Raw genomic sequence first — 16,507 nt, 5'->3', positions numbered from 1 at the left:
CACAGATTTGAGTTCACAGTTGCCCCTACAATCTGTGTGAGCAGAGACTAAAGCGCTGCCTAAAATACTGTGCTAACAATCTCTCAAAGTTCAGAAAGGGAGGCGGCCTTTCACAATAGGACCTGGGTCAGGCATTAATCACAGCACTGCGCGCCAGACAGACCTAGGAGACCAAAGGGCGGGGATGCAAGCCGGTGTGTGGCAGATGCACCTCTGGCGATTCACTTGTCCGTTTCTTACTTAGACGTTCATAGTCCTGGTGGGCTCAGGAACCTTCGCCACTTCCAAGGACTGCTCCGTGTGTGCGCGTGCGCGCGCGTGTTTTGAGTGTGCGTGTGTTTTGAGTGTGCGTGTTTGTCCCGCGCCGGGCTGTGTGTGCGCGCGCGTGTGAGTTTGCATGTGTGCATGTCCCGTTTCTGCCGAGACCCGGGAGCGGGCAGGACTAGTGTTTGGACAAGTCCCTGCGGACCTGCACGTGCCCGGAGTGGCCGGGTTGCAGAGGCGCCGCCTCGGCGATCCAGGGAGGACCATGGGGCGGGGCGCGGGGTGGGGTCTAGAGTTTGGCTCGGTGGTGCGGACAGAGCAGCGGGTGGCCGTTGCGCCCGGCGGCACCATGCTCGGTGTGGTGCACTTCCTTCGCAGCTTCTTCAAGGTGAGAGAAATCGTCCCAGGGACCTAAAGCCGGACTTGCAGCGTCTAGCAGAGGTCCTGGCGGGGTCCGGGGAGCGGGGAACAGACGCGCTCTAGGCTGTCTATGGGTTGGCTACGAGGTACCGAGGTACCCAAGAACGATCTGTGCTGCGGTCACAACTTCTAGAAGTTCTGGATCCGCGGCAGTGGACTGCACAAGTGTGTCCCTGGTGTGATTACCGCGAGGGGGGGTGGAGGTGGGAACGCTCAGGGGAGGAGGGGCTGCGGGAAGCCCGTCTTGACCTGGTTGGAGAGACTGGCAAGAGTCCGGGCGCTTCTGGGTTTCTCGCAGCCTTGGTTGGTGTTGGCCTGGAGCTACCCAGGAAGTGGTTGCTAATTTTATTACCTGGGTTGAATGTATCAGAGGGAGATATGTATCAGAATCTGGGCAGGGACAACATCGTGAGCAAGTGCCAAAGACACTATAGGAGAGTGGGAACTTAGAGGAGCCGAGTCCTGGGCTGGAGACCCCACTGTACTGGGATGTTACCACTTTTCTTGGCTACACAGAGATCGCGGGGTGGGCAGCTGGCTGCAGGTTGCTAAGCTCCACCCCTCCAGGTGAGCGGTGTGGGAGGTGGGAATGTGTCCCGACTTCAGGACCAGGGCTTTAAGAATCCGGAAGCATCAGCTGGAGGCCCGCAGGAGGAAGCCCAGGGTCAGGCCAGCAGGTGATGTTGGGGAGGAACTGTCACAGCTCTGTGGCTGCCCTGTGGAATGACCAAGAGTGAGGCAGAATTGCCTAGCCCCGAGAAGTTCTGAGGGAGAAAGCAAGTGACCCAGGCTGAGATCTGCTGGAAGGAACCCTGATCTCAGTTTTTGCCTTTGCCATCTGGAAGGGCAACCGGCTTACCTGTAACCACCAAGGTGGTTTCAACACTAATAAGAGGAGGGGGGTGCTTTCTAGGGTTGCACACTGAGGCCAGGAAGGGAGACCATGCTTGGCTGCTGTCCGGGCTTTGGCTTTTGCTATCCAGGCTCTTGGAATAATGATCCTGTCACAGAATCCCAAGCTATTTGGTCCTGGACTAATTAGTTAACCACTTAGGGTTTTGGTTTACTGTTTGGAATAGTGTGGGTAATTCATTTTGCTCCTTTCAGGTGAGGCTCTTACGCAACCTTTTGGGTATTGTTTTTGTGAGCCCCAGGGACTTTGGTTCTTCCCCACCTACGACCAATGTAGGCGATAGTAAGTGAGAGTTGGTTTAGGTGACAGGTCACCTAGGCAGAGACTCCAGGTCGTGCTTGCCCCAGCTCATGGAACAGGCAGAGTGTAGCTTACCAGAGGCTGCTGGCAACTCTGGGACGGCTTGTCTGCCTGTTAGCCAGGCCTGGGAACTGGGGACAGAAGGTACCCACCTTCCCCTCTTACTCACTGTCCTGTCCTAGACCCTCTTACCCCACTCCATGGATACTGAGGGCAGGGTCACCATGCCTTGGAGAAGTTGGAGGGCCACCACAGCCACTTCTGGCTGTGCAGGTCCAGTCTACAGAGCCACATGCGAATGCAGATATCACAGTTTTACCACCATGACACTGGTTGTGTGGGAAGTGATGGGTACCACTGGCTCCAATGGGCTTCTGTAGGAATTAATCTGGACAGGAACTTGATTGTTGACCTCAGTGTCTCCAGTTGGATTGTTAACAGAGCCACTGCTAATCTGAGTCCCAGGAGAAACAGTGCCTCAGATGCCCAAAGCCCAGGTAGATGAGGCTTCTGCTAGGCCCGTCTTCAGACTCCAGGTGGCCCTTATGTCTGCTATGAGCATGTAAGCATGTCTAGATCAGGTGGACCAGACAGAGAGCTCACTCTTGCTGTGGGCTCCCATGGCACACAGCCTTTGGTGGCACCAGGAGGGATGTGTGCTGTCTCACAAGGCCACAGTCATGCATGTCTCTTTCAAGGGAGCACTCTAGAATGTTACAACTGGACATCCCAGCTATCCACCAAAGTGGTAGATCTCTGTCAGTAAACTTGACCTGTTGTCTAGTACAACAGTCAAACACTTGGGATATCTTGCCACTTGCTTTTATTCAAGGCCCAACAACATGATGTCATAGGCCATCAAAAGGCTTTCGGGAACAGAAAGGACAGGTCTCAGCTGAGGGATGGCACAGAGTTAGTGGGCAAGGTGGCAAAGGTTTGTGTGACCCCTGTCCCGGGAGTGTGGTCTGTTTCTATTGATTCCTGAATACATGTGTGGACACCGACGTGTTGTGCACCTATGTGCATACACGGGAACACACACAGGCACACACCTATCAACATGCTTGTGTATGTTTGCACATAGGGTACAAACACTGGCATGCTCATGTACACACACCTGTGCCTGCATACCAGCAAGCTTATGCACACACGTACATACATACAGGCATGCTCCTGTGTATAACTAAACACACAGTACACACACACACACCCCAATGTGCTCAGTTACACAATACACATGCACACTAGCATTCTTGTATATACACGTATGCACGCACACTGGCATACTTAGTCACACATACACATGTACCTATATGTAGGCCATAACTAGACATCTGTTGACTGTTGCTCAGGCACACACATGCACACCAGCATGCTCCAAGGGACATGTACACACATGGTACATGTATACTGGCGTGCTTGTTCACATCCATGCACCTTGGTATGTTCCTATGCACACAGATACAACAGGACACATGCATGATTGTGGTCTCCCAGGCATGTCTGTGTATATGCATATATATAGATACATGCAAGAGGACTCCATCAAAGAAATAGCTTTGTATCAGTGCTAGAGATTATATAACATGTGTTCCAGTATGGAGGCCACATGGTGATGAGGGAATCCCCATAGGTCAGCTCAGGTCAGCCCACTGACTCCTTTTATTATTACCATTTTAATTACACACACACACACGATGGTCTTGTACATGCCATGGTGCATGTGTTGTGGAATCAGGTCTCCTTGTCCACCTTTACATGGGATTCAGGGATTGAACCCAGGTCATCATCCATCTCGTCAGTCACCTACAGTGTTCTTCATGGCTGCTGCACAAACCCAACAGGCAGAATAGACAGTTCCTGGTTGGTGGTGTTCCTTTAGTCACCACGGATGAAGGATCAGCAGTGAGTCACTGTTTTGGACTGGTAGCCTTTCTTGCTACTTAAGTGATGGGTCAGGGAACAGGGTGGAGTTTCTGTCAGCCGCTGATTATGCCTTTGACAGCCGAGCACTCATAACGAGGAAGTCACCATGTAGGGGCAGGCTCAGGACTTCGATAGTCTCTATGAGGTGGACTCGGGATGTGGTTCTGTTTTGCAATCTGCCATACCTCTGCATCTGTTGAGCCCTTACACTCCTGATGGTGGAATTTGGTGACACCAGAGCCATCAGGAGTTAGCTCAGAACCAATATTTAACATTTCTTAAAAGGTCTATGCAGTGCTCTATATATAGGCATTTGGAGGATTTACACTGTGCCTATGGGACTGATTCAGGGAAGTACAAGTCAGCTTCCTGCCATGGTAACAAGACACTAGAGAGAGTCAGTTCTGAAGACAGAGGGTGCAGGGGTTTCCATGAATGATGGGTTGATCCCGTGCTTTGGGGCTATGATGAGACAGCACATGGGCAGAGAGAGTGCATCAAAGGCAGAGGGAGGAGGTGGCTCTGACCTAAAATCTTTCTCTAAACCACATCTCTTAACTGATCTGTCACCTCCCTCTAGCACCAATCTAAGGACAATCTTTCTGAAAATGGACTTCAGTGGACAGTCTTGTTCCAAACTATAGCACAGTCTCCGCCCTACCCCATCCCCTCACACACCATGAACAAGCTATGGGTCTTCAGAGTCAGGTCAGGGACTTGCATAAGGGCAGTGGAGTCTACTCAACAAATAGGACAGTTTCTCTGTTATAGCCCAGGCTGTCTGGAACCCGTTTTGTAGACCAGACTGAACTTGAACTCACAGAGATCTGCCTGCCCTTGCCTCCCGAGTCCTGGGACTAACGGTGTGCGTCACCACTATTTAGCTCTCAACAAATAATTGCTGATCACCTCCTATGTATCACACACTCTTGTTGCTGAGACTGTATACAAGACCTAGTTTAGATTTTGCTTTACATTTTCTTGTGTGTGTGTGTTGTGTGTATGTGCACAAGCTCACACTTGTGCATGCGTGTGTGTAGGCCAGAAATAAATGTTTAGTGACTTCTTTAGTTCCTTTCCATTTTAGTTTTTGAGACCTGGTTTCTCCTTGAACCTGGAGCTCACCGATTGTCTGTATTGGGTGTGGTCCCCTTGTATCCACTGTCCCCTTAGCAGTGCTGGGGTTACAAACATACTATACTGTGCTTGAATTTTTATGTAGGTTCTGCGGGTCCAAATTTAGGTCCTTATGTTCCCAGATCCAGATACAGTTTTTGGTTTTTGTTTTGTTTTTAATTTTAAGTTACCTTTATTGGTGTACGTATGTGTGCATGAATGTGCCTGGGTGCACGTGTTGTGTGTGTGCATGTGTGTGTATGTGTGTACACATGGCGGTAAGAAGACAGCTTGCAGGAGTCCACTGAGGAGACCATCAGAGCCCACGTGACAGGTGGGGTCTCTTCTTTAGACCTTTTTGGGCATGGGGGAGATTCCATAGCACAAGCCTGAAGCCATCTCTCTGACTCTCCCAGGCGGGAGACAGGGAGGGGGTGGAGAGCAGGTCATGAGGCCACCAGAACCCACTTTAATGTAAACTCACTTCAGGTGGGAGACTATAAATTGGTGAGGTGAGGACTCAAGGGGGAGCCTGTGGGCATCTGTGAGAGGGGAAGAACTGCAGCGAATGGATCCTCACACTCCAGGAGTTCAAACAACATCTCTTCACCCCAGATAGGACCCTAATGAGCTGACAGACCACAAGAAACGATCCCACCCTCGTCCAGCCTTGTGAACCAGGGATCTTACTGGGGTTGTCTGTAGGATGTTGCTTACAGACGTGTGAATGACTAAAAGCCATCCCTGATAAGCCCACCCTGGTGTGGGTAACAACTCACGAAAACGGTGTCCCTGTACCTCCCTGCGCAGCTAGGGACAGCTTGACCAGCTGGGCAGTGTTGCCACCCCGGCAGTTGCTCTGGTGGCGCCTGCTGGATACTGTCCCTTTCTGAGCTTCCCACTTTCTTTTCATCCTGAAGTCTGAGGAACCTCTCTTGTTTCACAAAGCCGTCAACTTGACCCAGTACCTCTCTTTGAGGCAAGGATACAAGACTCTCGCTGTGTGAAGCCACTGAGCCCAGCTGCGTGTGTGTGGGATGGTGATAGATTATGGAACATGATAGGCAGCCCTCACAGGGGACACATCCACACCTCATCACATCACAAGGATGTGCCCTGTCTTTAAAACTTATAACTGGGGCCTCTCTCTGTAGATGGGCGGAGACGAGGAGAGAGACAGTCTCACAGAAGCGGCGGAACGGGTGTCAGTGTCAAAGTGTCAATTCCTTTCCCGCAGTGCAGTCTTTCAGTGAGAACCCTGGATGTCCCTGGTCTGTGCGCTGTATGGGGGAGGGGGGGTGGCTTCTCTCCCAATGCAGGTAGATGCACCGCAGGCCTTGCCTGCAGTCTGCCAGAACATACAACTTCCCTGTGGCACTCAGCTGGAGGAAATACCCCTGATGGGCACCACAGGGTGGTGGGTGGGGAAGATGGATATGAACTACCTGGGGTTTGGGAGATGCAGGCTACTGACCTGTGCTTTTGAGTTGTACTTGGAGAAGGAGGGATGCTCTTGGTCGGGAATGGGATGACTTCTTTCTGTTCTGGTGGCCTGGGGACTGGGAGGGTTGTGACATGACCCAAGAAGCAGTGCCTGCCTGTCTCCATAGCTGGTAATTGGCATTGTGTGCCTGCAAGCTGTTAGGCTGGGGATCCCTGCCAGCTCTGATCTGGTCAGTAAATTGCATAGCATTGTTCCCAAGCAGCTGGATCTTTCCAGGCTGAGGGGGATGAGCACCCAGGAAGTGCTGCGGGTGTGATTGTGTTCTCAGCTGGCATTTCCCGCAGAGCAGGGGCTAGGGCGTCTCCGGCTGGTTTTTCCAGACAGATCACGTCCACGCTGGGAGGATAATGTGGGGATGCTGTCAGTCCTGGAGTAGGCTGTGACTGGCTCTGAGCCGAAAGAGTGAAATGGGGTCCTCCTGACTGTATAAAAAGCAGCAGAGCAGAGCTTGGCACCTTGTGGGTGTCATACAACTGAGCTGGGTAATGTCACCTGGGGACTGTGACCCTTTGACTGGTACCATCATTTACTCTTCTGGAAGCCTGAGCAGATGACTGTCTCAGACATGCCAAGTCAGCACCAGCAGGGGATGCAGGGCTTGTGGCTCAGGTAGAGAACTTACCTAGCTTGCCTTAGCCCCTGGGTTCTGTCCCCACCATTGGGAACAAGAGCCAAGAGATTTGCTTGGGGTCTCTGTGTGGTTTTGTAAGAGTCTTCTGGATCTTTTGAGACTCAGGAGTTCATGTGTCTGTTTAGAAGGCAAGGCTTGAGAGCCCCTGTCCCAATCCCAACACCATGATCGAGTAACTTACACAAGACGCTTAACTGCTTTAAGCGTCTATGTCTATATGCAGGGCTGTCTAGCCTTGGACACTGGGATATGACATTGCTATCCTCACGTGTGCTGGGTCACATGTAGCCTGCAGGCTGCAGCTTGGACATGCCTGGATAGGCCACCATACCTGTGCCACTCCAGGAGGAGCGTCTGACAGGCACAGGGCATGTGCCAAGCTCTCCATCCATGCTGATCTAATCTCCCATGACATTTTTATACTGAGAGAAACAAATCCTTCCGCTTTTACAATGTGTATCCTTTTGAGAGTTTCTCAAGGGCATCCTCTGCACAGAGAAGGACAGGGCTTGACCCCTAGAGGGGCTGGGCAGGAATTAGGCAGCGGAAGTGATATCTGGAAGCCTGGCTGAGCCCTGACACTTCCTGTGTTTCAGGGATATGCTGGGTTGCACAGGTCAGGTATGGATTACGTTACCACATGATGCACTGTTAACAGGCACCAACTTTTAAGGCCATGGCTTCTCTGAGCTGAGAACTCGGGAGCCGGAGGCAAACACGTGTAGCTGGAGAGGGGAAATTCTCTGAAGCAGGGGCACTGTCAAAAAGGCTTCTGGGCCTGCCCAGGACAACTGGAGAAGCTGCTTAGGTTCCAGGAAAGAGTTGTCTTGTGTCACCAGCCTGATGCTTCGAGGTCAGGGCTGCCAGCATGGTTGCCATGGCCACGTTGAGGCCTCAGATGCCACGTGTATTCCATTCTTTAGTTCTGGAGGCCCTTACCCCCTGCCTAGCCTTTCCGACGGATACAGGGTGGCACAGAACCACAGGAGTTCCTGGAGGGTCCTGCACCTATCCCAAGGCCCACCTTGAGCATCCCCATGCAGCAGTTAAAATGGGACGGTACTACTGGGATGGAAAATTCAGTGTCTCAGGCGGAACACTGGGCAGGGCTGAATAAGGAGTACCAGCTCTCCTGCTGCCATGAGGTAGATGCTCCACCCTGAATGCACTGCGCCGCCCAGCCTGGCCTCAGCCTTTTCTCTGGAACACCCTGCCTGCTTCGCAGTGTCGTGCTGGCTTCATGAGCTTTTATCCCACCTGTCAATCATGTGCCACATACCGAGGCTGGTCTTGAACCTGAGTTTCATAGGGACTAGGATCTCTCCTGGTGTCTGCTAACCAGGTCTGTCCTTTAGTTTGTCCCCTGGGTGAGCTGCACGTGGGATGGATGTTCAGGTAATAAGCTTCCAGGAGCAGGCACGTCTGCTCTTGTCCTTGGCTGCCCTAGGAGATCTACCTTCTCCATGCCGGGGACATGGCAACAGGTCAGGGCGCATGAGTGCTCCCTTCCTTTGGCTCCACTGTTAAGGAAGTCCCATACCACATAAACTGGGATAGTTTCAAAGACTTATACATTAGAAAGAAAGAAATAATTAAGCTTTTCTGAAAGAAATTTACCAAGACACAAATGGAAAAGGCATTTTGTTTGTAAATTTGAACTTCTTTTTCTTTTTTTGGTTTTTCAAGACAGGGTTTCTCTGTAGCTTATGAGGCTGTCCTGGAACTAGCTCTTGTAGACCAGGCTGGCCTTGAATTCAGAGATCTGCCTGCCTCTGCCTTCCGAATGCTGGGATTAAAGGTGTGCGCCACCACCGCTCAGCTTAAATTTGGACTTTTAATGTTGTTAATATGTCAGTGTTGCTGAGAGTGCTCCCTAGACTGACATCACCACTGCCGAGGGTGCACCTCGGACTGAAATCAGCCCTGCCTAGAGTGCTCCACTGGCCAGTTTCAGCCCTGCCTAGAGTGCTCCACTGGCCAGTTTCAGCCCTGCCTAGAGTGCTCCACTGGCCAGTTTCAGCCCTGCCTAGAGTGCTCCACTGGCCAGTTTCAGCACTGCCTAGAGTGCTCCACTGGCCAGTTCCAGCCCTGCCTAGAGTGCTCCACTGGCCAGTTCCAGCCCTGCCTAGAGTGCTCCACTGGCCAGTTTCAGCCCTGCCTAGAGTGCTCCAGGACTGATGTCAGCACTTCCTAGACTGCTCCAGGGATTCAATACAATTTCTTTTTGTTTTTGTTTTTCGAGACAGGATTTCTTTATGCAGCTTTGGAGCCTGTTTTGAAACTTGCTCTGTAGACCAGGCTGGCCTCGAACTCACAGAGATCCACCTGCCTCCCAAGTGCTGGGATTAAAGGCGTGCACCACCACAGCCCTGCTCAATACAATTTCCTTAATGCCAATAAATTTTGTCTCTGTTAGAAAAAAATAATTTTAGTTTTCTTGTAGTTTCAGTGACTCCAAATGGCTAAAATAAACTTAATAAAGCCAATGTCTGAGAACAAAACGTGAAACATTTGCTACTTGGGTTTCACATGGCTTTTGGATAGTAGGACACAAAAGCAGAAGGGGCGAAAATATAAATGAAGTTGTTGTGGAACAGGCTTGAATTTTAAAAGTACGCAGTACACAAAATACTATGAAAAGGCTTAAGAGACAATCCACTAAGAGGGAGAAAAATCTTTTCAAATGATATGTCTGACAGGGACTTGCACCCAGAGTATAAGCCACATAGGTCAATTTAAAAGAAGATACTTCCGCAATGACATCACACATGACTAATAAATGCACAGAGAGATGCCTTCGCTGTTGTAAGTTACTGGGACATGTATACAAGAATTATGGTGACACCCTCCGTGTCCTCTTGTCACTGCTGTAATGAAGACACCAGCAGTTATAGGAGCCTTGCACTTTCCTGTTGGGTTTTGTAAGAGGGCTCCTGCACTTTGCAAAACAGCTCACCAGCTAAATACAAAGTTGCCGCTTGACCAAGTGATCTCCTCCGGTACATTTAGCCAAGAGAATTGAAATCATATGGCCACAGGGACTCAGTCCTGGATACTTAAAGCTATTTCAGCAAGGGGAGCCCCAAACTGTGAAGAGCTCAGGTGTGTTTTGTGTGCATTTTGATGTGTGTGTGGTATGTGTACATGTGTGCTCAGGTCAGGTGTCTGTAATTCTTTGACGTGATCCCTTCACACAGGCTCTCTCACTGAGCCTGAAGCTAGGTTACCGGCAGAAAGGTCCTCGGATCCTCCTGTTTCTGCCACCTCAGCACTGGGAGTGCAGGACCCTTTGTAGCCATGCCAGGCTTTTAAATGGGAGGTGGAAATTTGAACTCGGGTCCTCGTGTGTACACAGCAAGTGGTCTTAACCACTGAGCCATCTCCCAGGTCCGCAGGTATCTCTGAGCAGTGAGAAGATAAGCAGATTGTGGCACCTCCATACAATGGAATCCTGTTTAGCAACAGAATGAGTTGACACATGAATCAACACTGATGTGAGACTCAAAATAACCGCCTGCAGACAGGAGCCAGTAACAGCATGTGTAGGTCCTTTTATAGAAACTTTCCAGAAGAGACCAAACACAAAGGCAGACTAGGTCTAGGTGTTAGGAGAGAGCGGCGGTAGGCGCCACGGCTAGTCAGTGGGAGATTTCTCTGGGGGAGAATGGAAATGTTCCAAAGCAGACTAAGGAAATGTCTGCACGAGCTTGTCAACTTAAAACAGTTAATTCTGGAAATGGGCGATTTGTTCAATATGTGAATTATAGTTCAATAAATCGTAACTCTTTAAAAGTAAGTGCCAAGGGCTGAAGAGATGGCTCAGATGGTAAAGAGCTTACCACATAAATTAGATGCTGGATTAAATGCTCAGAACCGCCCCCCCCACAAACACACACACACACACACACACACACACACACACACACACACACACACACACACATACACTTGAAAACCACCCTATCAGATATGATGGAGAGTGCTCATAACCACAGTTACAAGGGAGGCAGAGACAGGCAGATCCCTGAGGCTCATTGACCAGCCCACCTAGCCGAATCCTCATGCTCCAGTTGAAGGGCTGAGACCCTGTTTCAAAATCGGTGAATGGAGCTGGATAGGTGGCTCAGTGTGTATTCCTGGTGCTGAATTTAGCCATTATTCAGGCAACACTCACCTGTGCGGCTCTCCCTCTTTCACCATCCCTTCCTCCTTTCTTCTCCCCCTTTCTCCCAGTTGAAAAAGAAAATGGCAAGTACCCTATCTAGAGAATCCGCCTCTGAGTGTCTGATTTTTATTTCCCAAGAGAAATTTCCCGAGACCTTAAGTAATAATAAAAAAAAAAAAACCTCAGTGTGTCCCATAAAGGACCACAAAAGAAAAAATAACCCCTCAAGCAATTTCCCCTCTTATTATGTTTTTTTCCCCCTTGCGACTAGTGGGGCCAGTGGCCTGTAAGGCAGTTGGCAATTAGGATGTCTGCAGGAGATTTGCCTTTTGACTATGCTTGGTTTAGACATGCAACCGTTCCTCTCAATACTGGGCCATTAGAAACATTACGGTAGTCTCTCATGTAGTCTCGTGTAACCAGGTGAGGAATGCTGCAGTCTTCTAGGGAATCCTCTCTCTCTCCTGTGAGAGCACTTTGGGGTTGGGTTCGAACTGCTCTGTGTCTGCAGGGCGGTCCCTCAGCTGAGGCACGCCAGGAGGATGGCACTTATTAGAATTCCATGACAGACAGGTGTGTGGGAATTCCGCAAGGGTGTGGAAAACTTGACAGTCTCAGGAGCTAGGGTCAGATGGGGGCTAGTCCCGTTGCTTGTGAGGACCAGCACATCAGCCTGAAACACCATGTCTCAGGAGCACGGCAGTGCCACCCTGGGCCCGCCTCCAAAGGTCCATTGTCGCTGCCATTGTCCCAGTGGGCATTAGCTTTGTGCTATCTGGGCTTAGGGTTGATTCTTTAACATACTGGGTTATCTTGTAGTTGGTTCATTAACATACCAGAGCCCGCCTTAGGCTTGGCTTATATCGGAGCCGCCTTGCTGCTGGCTCCTTATCGTGCAAGCCCTACATCCTTCCAAGTGTATGCATGGTTTCCAAGTTACACAAAGTGGTTTCACTTACGTCCAAACACTCCTTTGAACCCGGCTAGCCTAAGCAGACTTCCTGGAGTCTCTGGTAACAGTAAGTGACAAGATTCTTCGGTGACAGTGGTTTCAGTGAGTCCCTGGGCAAGTCCCTAACCTCAAGAATGAATTAATCTAGCTGTCTACTTAGCATGGCTTAGGGTGATCCTGCTTTCCTGAGGGAGCTGAGGGGTGTCCCTTTGCTAGACGATTGACCTAACCCAACCGGAATGTTAGGTCTCTACCAGGCCAGAGATTCTATTCTATTGGCCAGGAGATTTCTCTTAACAGGCCTTCATTGCTACTCTTCTCACCATGATATGACCCCTCTTTAAGGGTAAACTTAGAATCACTTAGAAGTCAGATCAGAATTCAGAGCCCACAAAACATCTTTGTCATCTCTGGCCTCTGGTGAGGATGAGCCTGCCAAGGAGACCCTACCCACATTCCTGGCTCTCAGTCAAGAGACAAAATGACTACTCTTCTTGGGGGTCTTTTCACTCTAGACACGCTAGTTCCATTTTAAACTCCTGTTCCATCATTCCCACCTCTAAGAGGCAACCCTAACTGCCATTGTGGAATTGGGGTGACGACCAATCTGTCGTCTTTCAGCTGAATGGGGTTGTCAGGTGTGGAGGTCAGGGTAACCCTGCACTAGGTTTATCTAAAAGACCCTGTGTTGTAAAGAGACACCATGACCAAGGCAACTCTTATAAAAGAAGGCATTTGCTTGGGGACTTGCTTGCAGTTTCAGCGGCTTAGTCCATTACCATCATAGGAAGCGTGGTGGCAGGCAGATGTGATGCTCAAGGAACTAAGAGCTACATCCCGATCTGTAGGCGGGGACAGAGATCAGGCCTGACTTGGCCATTTTAACTCAAAGCTCATCCCCAGTGACACATTTCTTCCAGCAAGGCCACGCTGACTCCAGTTAAAACCATTACTCTTCCTACTCCTTCTCAAATAGTGCCACTCCCTGGTGACCAAGCATTCAAACCTATGAGCCTATGGGGGCCATTCTTACTCCAACCACCATGACTCCATAAGTTCATCAATAGTTCTGTTTGCACAACAGCCTGCTGTAGGGGGGAAATGAAGTCCTTGACTGATGCCTAGAAAGAGATGTTAGGGAGAAGGCAAAGAAGAGTCGTTAGCATGATGAGTCCTGGGCCAGGCCTAGAAGCCAGGACAGAGGGTGGGTTTTAAATGTACAAAGTCCAGTAGGGTCTCTTGATGGGCTCACAGAACAATCGAGTCTTTGGCTCCTCTTCTGTTTCCCTTTAGTTCCAGTCCTGGCTGAAGCTAAGGTCTGTTTTCAGGCCCTTTGATTGCTGTTGGAATGACTAGAGTCAGTGTGAAGTCCTTCCCTGCTGGCTTCTAGACAGGGAAAGAAACTCAACAGCCGTCACTTAGTCTTTAGGTCGGAACAGTTAGTAGGCCTGACATCTCAGTTTATAGATGGGTGCTTCAGTGAGCCAATGTCTGAAGTTCTATAACTAGGCTATCTTTTTCTTATAAGAAAAAAAATTATCACTGAGAAACAGTTGTCTAATTTAAGTCTAATGTCTGGCAAGTGTCTCTCAGAATGTTAAAGAAACGTATCTAAGCCGGGTGGTGGTGGCATGTGCCTTTAATCCCAGCATTCGGGAGGCAGAAGCAGAGGCAGCTGGATTTCTGAGTTTGAGGCCAGCCTGGTCTACAAGTGCGAGTTCCAGAACAGGCTCCAAAGCTACAGAGAAATCCTGTCTCAAAACATGGCTTCACTTGGAAACATCGAACAAAGTTTTTTCCTCTATGTTGACACTATTCTTCATAGACTGGGCCCCAGGTAGAGTTCTCTAGGTGGGGTCTTCATATCTCCTCCACAAGAGAATAAATGGCTCACTACAGTTACAGGACATTTAAAGAGGTTCCCCCACAGTCTCCTGGGACTTAGTTGACCTTGCGGGGGTGTCATAGCTAGGGTTTCTATTGCTCTGAGGAGACACTGTGACACAGCAACTCTTATAAAGGAAAACATTTATTGGGTCTGGTTCACAGTTCAGAGGTTGAGTCCATTATCACAGTGGGAAGCATGGTGGCATGCAGGCAGATGTGGTAGAGCAGGAGCTTGAGTGTTCTACATCTGGATCTGCAGAGAGCAGGAAGAGAGCATGACACTGGGCCTGGCTTGATATTTGAGACCTCAAAGCCCTCCCCCAATGACACACTTCCTCCAATAAGTCCACACCTACTCCAACAAGGTTATACCTCCTTATAGTGCCACTCCCTGTGGACATACGGGGTCATTTTCATTCAAATCAGCACAGTGGGCAATAGGCAAAGCATTGTCCTATTTTTTTTGACCCCTTTGACTATGTCAGTATAGACCTCCACATACAGTTATATAATATGCAGAAGATCAGCTTCCGGTTCTTTTAATTGATGTGAAATAGTTAAGTTTAGGCAAAAATCCTAAACGCGTTTAAAGAAATTTTGATTAAATATACATTTTGGTTCCTTAAGCCACTCCTTGTTATTAAGAAGAGCAGAACATTAATTCCACTGATTTAAGCCAACATTTCATATTTTAACCTTAGAAATTTTAATTTCATATACATAAAGTCTCATTCTTTGTGTGACTTTCTCAGACCTCTGTAACTTGCTTAAATGATTCAGTTTCTTTTTTCATTCTGGAAAAAAATATCCACCATCTAAATATTTTCCCTTTTTACTAAAAATTTTTTCATTCTTAGTCAGGTATGGTGACACGTGTCTTTAATCTCAGTATTTGGATGGCAGAAACCTGTGGACCTCTGTGAGTTCAAAAACAGCCTTGCTACATAGTGCATTCCAGGACTGCTAGGGTTACATAATGAGACCCCATCTCAAAAATATTAAATGAATTCCCATTATTACAGCCTACTTATTTTCTTCTGCTTACTGTTTTTTTTTTATTCTATGAGCTATGGGGACATTAACAAATTTGCCATCTTTTCTGAGAGCTTTATCCTGGGGGTGGGTGGGTAATGATAAGGTCCCAATGATAAAACAAAATCTGATTTCACCAAAGTTCAGCCTGAGGACCAGTGAGTTACTGGGCTTACTCACAGAGCATAGGTGTGGAGTTACTGACAAAAGAGGTATGGGTACCACAAAAGCAGCTTTACTGGGCAGTCTGCACCCGGCATGGCTCATGGCTTCCTCATACTTTTGTGGGTGGGAGCCCCTGCTCCCTAGGCTATACTCTATATGCTCTGGCTCCTCTCCCACACTGTGAGGCTCTATGCAATCAGGACAGCATTGTATGCAACTGACTGGAAGGATGACTGGGTATTCAGGTGAGGCTTCCATGACCCTCCTTACCCCCTCCTTCTATAAAGGAACACCAACAACTAATAAAGCCAGTCGTGACGATCTTTTATATGCAGACACAGCCCATCTGATGTCAACTGCCATGAAGATGGCAGTTGTTGGATTAGAAAAAACAATGCTGTTCAGTGCCACCATAATAAAGGAAAGATGAATCCAAAATACATACCTAGGATAATACGATGAATTAGTATTGCCTGTGCATATACCATTAAACTATGCGACTTTGTAAGTTTACAGGTAAACTTTATTTAAAGCACAGAAAGTCGTTCTAACTTATGCAGTGCACAGAGTTATTTACCACAACCTGGGGTTTGGTTTCAAATAATAGAAGCAGCAAACACATAGAAAAACAAACTGATGTTTATAACATCCCAAACTCGGCTAAGGAGCCCTGTTAAATGCTGGAGTTATTATTGCCATCTAGATCTTGTTTTGACCTCCCTTACCCCCTAGGTAAAAGCGCTTGCTGGGAAAGGGATCCATGATGGAAGCAGAAGAGGGGGATGGGGAGGTGTAACCAACGGCCATAGCTGGAGCTGTTGCTCTGGGAACGTATGGAGAGACTGGGAAGGAGACCATGACGGGTGGGCACCATTTTGTCCGTTTATGCCCAAGTACTTAGCTTCTGGTAGCTATCCCAAATGTTCTTCTTTATGTGTCCATATCCAGTTGTATATTGATACCAATACATAGGGTTTTATTTTTGTTTTTAGTTTTATTTGTTGGCTATGTATCTCATTACTCACTTATTTGGAAACTTTGCCTAGTATTTTTGGGAATTCCTGTGCAAACCATCATGACAGCTGTGGAAAGGGGTTTAGTCCATGCTTCTCCATTTCTATAAGATTGATTTCCTCTCTTTACCCTGTTGCATTGGCTGGAATCTCCAATATGATAGTGGGTAGGAATGGAAGTGTGGGCACCGTTGACATGACAGCATTCTACTCAGGAGT

The 16,507-nt window shown here is 48.7% G+C and overlaps 1 protein-coding gene across 2 annotated transcripts in view; it reads left to right on the top strand.

Annotated features, from left to right (window-relative positions):
- The first annotated feature begins 562 nt into the window (after positions 1-562).
- Positions 563-16,507, top strand: part of Arhgef4 (Rho guanine nucleotide exchange factor 4) — a 143,144-nt gene continuing 127,199 nt past the window's right edge. Inside the window, exon 1 of one of the 2 annotated variants that reach the window (XM_075980487.1) lies at positions 563-652. In XM_075980487.1, coding sequence (XP_075836602.1) covers positions 614-652 — 39 coding nt within the window. In that variant the 5' untranslated portion in view covers positions 563-613. The remainder of the gene's footprint in view (positions 653-16,507) is intronic. The other variant, XM_075980488.1, reaches the window with a different exon arrangement.

The sequence above is a fragment of the Microtus pennsylvanicus genome, chromosome 7 (genome assembly GCF_037038515.1).
Source record: "Microtus pennsylvanicus isolate mMicPen1 chromosome 7, mMicPen1.hap1, whole genome shotgun sequence".
Classification (NCBI taxonomy): domain Eukaryota; kingdom Metazoa; phylum Chordata; class Mammalia; order Rodentia; family Cricetidae; genus Microtus; species Microtus pennsylvanicus.
The sequence above is the reverse complement of the archived record's forward strand: the minus strand, read 5'-3'. Positions and strand labels throughout refer to the sequence as shown.